A 7,172-nucleotide genomic window follows, 5' to 3' on the forward strand; every position below is an offset into this window, starting at 1 on the left:
TTTGAGATAATGCAACTATGCATACCTAGAGGGGTCCCCACTTATCTCTATTTATAGAGAGAGCAAAATGAATGATGAGAGGATAGACGATCATATTGATCATATCCTATCGCACGGTATCGTATGGTGCCGCATGGGCGTCTTTAAATGCCGGCGGTAAGCATGCCTTTTATTCGGCGCGCACACGACGACAGACACTACAGGACATGGGGCATAATAAATGACCCCTGGGGCATATTTAATGAGATCATAGTATCCTATTATGGTGCGCAGCTAGCCGGTTAGAGTATGGTGTCTGAGTGACACGATCTTAATGTGGCCTCTCTGAGTCGTATGATAGCCATAGTCGGCAGAGATCGATGTTGTCTAAGTCGGCAGGATGGAATTGCCAAGGTGCCTTATCTTAGTTTGGAGTAGTCAGTTGTCAACCAACTATTAAGTCGGTTACAGGCCGAGCAGTGTGGAAGGCATGTTAACATTAGTTGGGATGGTGCTGACCAGGAGCGACTAGTCTTCAGTCAATTGGATGTCAGTCACCGCGATGTCAGTCACCGCGTCCGACGTCTATCCAGCTGAGGGAGAACTTTGTATACCCGAATCGGATTGATTGTTGGTTAGTCGATGTAGTTTTTTTAGTCGGCTTAGAGATGAAAAGATAGGGTAGCCGGCTGAGTGATGACAATCTACCCCAACAATTATGTTGCCTTGGATATAATTATCAGTTCAAATTTTTATTGGCTGTGTTTCAATTACTGCCACGCTGTTACATCTTCCTTCTATGTACTTCACCGGATGCAAACTTATACCAACACTGAAATTTTGTCTTCAGTCAGCATAATTTTATTGTTTATAGTTTAAATTGGACTATTTTTGGATTCATCTTCTTTGCATGGCTTTCTGCTCATTTCTTTTGGAGCAATTTTGCTTATTTCATATGCCTCACTCTTTTGGTTCTCAGCATCAGATCTCAATGTATGAGACTATGTTTTACTATTATCTCTTTCAACGTTTCTCTTCATATGGTGGTGCTATCTTTGGTTACTTGGTTTTGAGGAGATCATTTATTCTGGCAGCTTGTTGGGCAGCTCTTCACTGCTATACTCATCTGTGGTTCACTTATCTTGCCAATCTCCACTCCCCAATTCTATGTAGCAAATCTAAATGCGGTTACGTATTTACTTTCTTTTCTATCGGTCTATCGGAGTATCGTCTTATGTATTTTGTTTGGACTTTGGCCCATTGTCTTTTGGGGGTCTTTATATCTTGTGTTGTAAAAGTTTTCTTACCTTCTTATTGATACAGCTTATGCTCCTTCTTCGTATCCCAAAAAAAAAAAAAAAGGGGTATAAAACCCTAAATATGTCCCTAGGAATCAAGGCCAAGGTTCGTATCTATGTGGAAAGGGCCTGAGGCCTATGGCATGCACGCCAAGCACATGCTAAGTAGATGCATAGTGTTTAGGCATCTAGAAACTAAAGAGTCCAACCTCCTTGACCATATCTTTGTATTATGAATTTTTATTATTTTAAAAATTTTTCAAAGTATTTTAGGTAGCCATTGTATGCCCTACAAGTTAAATCCTATAATAATAATACATGCGGCCGTCTATCATGTTCTCATTTGTATTAGTGGCGTGGGTCGGGGCACCACTCCACAGACGGACAATTAATAGATAGTGTCCAAATATCTATTTGGATAGTATAGCCTGTTGCTGCTTATATTTTACTCTGGTTACACTTATCCCTCGAATATTGGGATGGGTGAAGGATGGAACATAGGGATCGACCTTTTCTTATCTAAAAATAATAATAATAACTATTTAAAGAAGGGTGGTTATTAATTTCATTTTCAGTTCATTATAATGTTTGCTTGTTATCCGATGGTTTATTCATCATTTGTGCTAGTCATTCAATAAGTAATATGTATCTAATATGAAGTTTTATAATAGTTGATCATATCTTTTTTATCCGATAAATAGTCAAAAATATTTTTATTAAATGAAATCTGATCCCACAAATAACGATTTTTTTTGTTATAAATCATTATTTTTTCATCACATCAACTAATAATAAAGTTAGTTATTGTTTCAACAAACAAATTTCATCAATAGCAATTTGTCGGAGGGCCCATTGTAATTAAATAATGGCATTATTGAAAGCATATGTTGCATAGCAATTAGCCAGCACACAGTGGGGGATTACATCCTTTTCCATCTTCAAAAATTATAGTGTGGATTTGCGATGCCTGAATAGTGACTGGCCTATCCTTTTTATTCGATAAATAGTCAAAAATAATTTTATTAGATCCGTCAAATAATGATTTTTTCTTATAAATCATTATTTTTTCATCACATCAGCTAATAATAAAGTGAGTTATTGTTTCAACAAACAAATCTCATCAATAGCAAATTTGTTGGAGGGCCATTATAATAGAATAATGGCATTATTGAAAGCATAAGTCGCAAAGCAATCAGCCAGCACGATGAGGTATTACGTCCTTTTCCACCTTCAAAAATTATAGTGTGGATTTGCGATGCCTGAATGGTGACTGACCTACATGGTGCGAAGTCCATGGGAACCACACGAGCACAAGCCAATCAGGTGCACGTCGTGCAAGCATAGAATTGCAAACCAAATAAGCCAGCAGTTGTTTGTGTTAATTGTTGGCATAGACATGTTATACTTCTTTATGCTCTAATTGTTTGAAACTTAAAGCACAAACATTCTAGAATATCCATAGGCCAACGTTGCAGGCCTGGGCCGAACATTTCTCAAGTGGGTTGGGCCATCGTTTCTCCTGTCGAACTCTCAAACATCTCGCTCTGTTCTTTCCTGGTTGACGACCAACGTCTAAGAACCAAGAAATGCAACAAGCATGGATTCTAAACAGATAGAAGAAACAAAAATTCGTTTCTACATTAATCTCTCCCTTCACATAAAGATCAGAAGTTCGACACTCTCAAAGAAAACTACAACACCATAAGAAATATAAAAAGGCAGCTCTATGATGGACATCAGACGTTTCACTGGACCTCAACATCAATGACCTTGCGCTCGGCCTTCGTCTTGGGAATGGTAACCAGCAGCACCCCGTTCTTCAGCTCAGCCTTCAGTTTGTCCTTCTCGCAGTTGTCCGGCAGCAGCATCCGGGTATCGTACGAGCTCATGCTCCTTCCTCTCCACCAGGAATCCTCTTCTTTACTTCCCTCCTCCTCCTTCTTGTGCTCTCCTTTGATCACCAGTACGTCATCCTCCACAGACACCTTCACCTCCTCCTTCGACAGCCCCGGCATGTCGAACCTAATCTTCACCTCGTTCTCGTCCTCCATTATGGCCCACGGCGCCCTTATCTCCCCCACCGACGTCCGGCCCGACCCCGGGAACGACATCGCGTCCTCGAAGATCCGGTCCATCGTGTCCAGCATCTGCCTCATGGTCCTCATCGGCGACAGAGGATCCACCAGCCCTTCGGAAAAATTTCCACAAAATTTAAGTAACAAAATCTACGACTACTTTGAGCTGCTTTAAAGCCTCCATGTACAACCATCTTAAGGTACCCAGAGTATACAAACAACTAAAATTCTTAGATTTGTTGCTTACCGAAAGGAGCGATGTCGAGGGTGGAGCGGCGAGGCCGCCGCTCGACGGCGGTGCCTTTCTCGTTTGCCTTCTGGTCGACCTGCACGTCGATGGAGGAGCTATCCTTGTTTTCGGGTGCTGCGGAGGCGACGATGGAGGAACGGGGGTGCTTGATTGGGAACGATACCATGAGTCTATGGGGTCTCAAGTTTCGCCTGGAAAACAAGGACGAGGAGGCAGCAGAGGGAACCAGATTTGTGATGGTCCAGGCGGTGGCAGAAGCCATGGTTAGTAGAAAGCCAAGGTTGGGGAGTAGAAGATTGCTTCGTTGCTGCGCTAAGTTGCTGGGAGTGGCTCAGGGGTTGGAGGTTATATGGGCAGGAGAAGGAGAAGTCCGGAAGGGTCTAGGAAGCATGAGAGAGTCCTCCGCTTGGATCACGAGATGAAGGCACGCGATAGACGCGTGGCGACCTTGGATGCCTTCTCCCTCTTTCAAGAATGCGCGAGCGATTTCGAAGCGGGCCTTTCGCTTTACGGTGGGGCCACTAGGTCGGGGATAGGCCTAAAGTGTCCCTACTTCACCAGGCAGAGCAGAGTGAGAATATTTTTCGCGCTGCCGGACCGTTAAATATAGTGCATCGCACCAGCCGTCCATCACAGAATGGACAGATAATAAATAATATATATATTATATATACATATATGGAGTATATGTCTATATAAATTATTATTTATTGGTCATTCATTGACGGTCTATATAATGCACCGCACCCTCTAACATACCATACAAGATGGCTGCTCATTTTTCTCAAGCTGGACCAAACTCAAATCAGATCTTTTTTGACTTTTAACAATATCCAAGCTAAGGCCAACCAATAGATTGCTTTGATAAATTAATGACCTTTTAAATCCCAAAGCAAGCATATCAATTTCTTTCGTAGTGAAGTAGATGCCTCTCTTCGGATTATATCATTCATATAAGCTCCTTGGATATTGATAAAGTTTATATAGGATACTTGGCCTCTGTGACCAATACTCAGCAAGAAGAGTTCAAATTGAAAAATATTTTTGTCACAAGGGAGTTTTCTAATATCTTTCGGATGATCATTTAAGAATGCAGAAAAGTAGAGTTCTCTATTTATCATCCAATGTTGGGCCTACCTCTGAGTCTCTCTACTGAATGGCCCTAGCTGAATTGAAGGAATTAAATGAGCAATTATAGGAGCTATTGGATAAGAGCTCCATCAAATCTAGTGTCTCTAAATTAGGTGCACATATGTTTATTATTAAGAAAAAGGATGGTAGTATGCAATATGCTTATATTACTAGCTAAACAAAGTAACAGTTCAGAATCGATGTTCTTTATCGAGGATTGACGATCTTTTCGATCAATTTTAAGGTACTCAAGTTTCTTTAAGATTGACCTTTGATCTAGTTATCACTAATTATAGGTCAAGATTGATGATGTGCCCAAGACTATCTTTTGAAATGGATATCGATAATATGAGTTTTTGATAATACCTTTTGGACTTACAAATGCCTGGGCAACATTCATGGATTTAGTGAATCGGTTATTCGAACACTTTTTGGACTAGTACATGGTAGTTTTCACTAATGTCATTTTGATGTATTCTAAAAGCATGAAAGGCACCTAAGGATAATCTTGCAAGCTTTCAGGGGGGCACAAGCTTAATGCAAAAGCAAAAAAGTACAAGTTCTAGTTGGAAAACATTTCATTCCTCAGTCACATAATATCTCAAGAAAGCATTTTGATTAATCCAAAGAAGATGGAGGCAATTGTTAATTGGAATCCGCCAACCAACATGGCCAAGGCCCGGTGCCTCCTTGGGCTAGTTGGATATTATAAAAAATTTGCTAAATGTTTCTTTCATAATCAAAAGGAAGCAAATTTGTTTGGATAAAGGATTATGAGCAGAGCTTCTAGGAGTTGAAGAATAGCCTAGTAATGACTTTCATTCTCTCTTTTCTTTTTGAGAATGGCGGATTCATTACATATGGTGATGCTTCTAAGAAAGATTTGGATTGTGCTTTAATGCAAAATAGAAAAGTTGTGGCTTATGTCTCTTGATAGTTGAAACCATGAGTGAAATTAGTTGATCCATGACTGAGCTGATGATGGTTGTCTTTGCTTTGAAAAATTAAAGATATTAATTATTTGGAGAACCTTGTGAGGTCTCTACTGACCATAAGAGTCTAAAATATATTTTTACCCAAAAAGAACCAGATTTGAGAAAGAAAAGATAATGAGAACTATTGAGGGACTATGACTAAACCATTAGCTAGCACTTCGGAAAACCTAATGTAATAGCAAATACCTTAGTAGAAAATCCTTGAGTGATATAGTAGTTACGATCACTTAACAAAAGATTATTTTAGAAGATCTAGAAGAATTAGGGATTATGGTGCGACTACTCAATTCTAGTTGTCAGCTAGCTATCCTCATAGTGTAGCAGACCATGTTGAAAAGATTAAAGAATGCCAAATAGAAGACTTGGACTTAGTTAGAATCAAAGAAAGAATGGAGTCTAGTGTCCAATTTGAGTTCAAGATCCACAATAATGGATCGATTTAAATTCGGTAGTAGGCCATACTTTCAAAGTAGATTGAATTAAAGCTTTTCCTACAAGTGAGAGAGCCTACCATTTCCATACTATAATTCTAGTTGTCACCTTGTCTATCAAGAAGGTGCACTCAGCTGGAAGCAAGTGACATACTAGACAAAGCTATCCCAAGATATTTTCATAAACTCCTATTTTCATATATATGGAACAACCTACAGATCTGATATTTAATAGTTTAAGGTGTAGTGGTGTAGCAAGGCTAAAAAGAATATAAGATTTAGCATATTTGATTGTTTGGAATGTGACAGAGAGAGAAAGCGCAATATACATAAAAAATAGCGGCTAAACATACTGCATCTTTGACGGTAGTTCAAGTGATGAGCAAACAATCATATGCAAATAGCATATGTGAAATCTTCAATCCCCCTCGTAATCCATAAGCTCTTAGTACATATGTTTGTATTGCAAGATATAAAAGCCCAAAAGAAAATTCTTAGAGTACGGAATGAATAAATAAGGCGACAATGGGCAATCCTGCGGTAGACATCTAGAAGAAAAAAATAGTAAAGATGTATCATTTACTAATAAAGTAGACTACGGTCTAGTCATCCAAGCCATTACCCATTGAATGAATTTAACATGAAAAGTAAACTAAGTAAGAACATAGATAAGGAAAATCCAATACATATGATCATAAGCTTTTTCTATGTCTAATTTTAACATCATTAAGCTTCTAGACCGAGATATACTTATGAGAGAATGCATAATTTCTTGAGCTAATATAATGTTATTAGTGATATGCCGACCCTAGGCAAAGGCTCCTTGATCCTTAGAGATCAATATAGGCAAATTTGCCTTGCATCTATTGACAATGACCTTTGTAATCAACTTATACATAGTGTTTTACAAACTAATAGACCTATAGTTTTTCGCATACTCTAAGCTAGACTTTTAAAATTGAGGGTAATATAAGTTCTTTTCCAAGACTCAGCAATATAGTATATTTAAAAAT

General features: G+C 38.9%; 1 protein-coding gene across 1 annotated transcript; it reads right to left on the bottom strand.

The window, feature by feature from the left end:
• Positions 1-2,890: 2,890 nt before the first annotated feature.
• LOC105042708 (small heat shock protein, chloroplastic) lies at positions 2,891-3,946 on the bottom strand. Its single transcript, XM_010920003.4, has 2 exons — positions 3,600-3,946; positions 2,891-3,465 (listed from the first exon to the last, which is right to left on the bottom strand). The coding sequence occupies exons 1-2, from the start codon at positions 3,862-3,864 to the stop codon at positions 3,023-3,025; spliced, it is 708 nt and encodes a 235-aa protein (XP_010918305.1). The 5' UTR covers positions 3,865-3,946; the 3' UTR covers positions 2,891-3,022.
• Positions 3,947-7,172: the final 3,226 nt, after the last annotated feature.

The sequence above is a fragment of the Elaeis guineensis genome, chromosome 4 (genome assembly GCF_000442705.2).
Source record: "Elaeis guineensis isolate ETL-2024a chromosome 4, EG11, whole genome shotgun sequence".
NCBI classification, from domain to species: domain Eukaryota; kingdom Viridiplantae; phylum Streptophyta; class Magnoliopsida; order Arecales; family Arecaceae; genus Elaeis; species Elaeis guineensis.

What these genes read in the sequence shown, in the direction of transcription:
- LOC105042708 (XM_010920003.4), bottom strand. Translation starts at nt 3,864, where the DNA reads ATGGCTTCTGCCACCGCCTGGACCATCACAAATCTGGTTCCCTCTGCT. An exon ending in CCTCGACATCGCTCCTTTCG is followed by an intron (nt 3,466 to 3,599) that starts GTAAGCAACAAA and finishes ATTTTTCCGAAG; the next exon opens with GGCTGGTGGATCCTCTGTCG.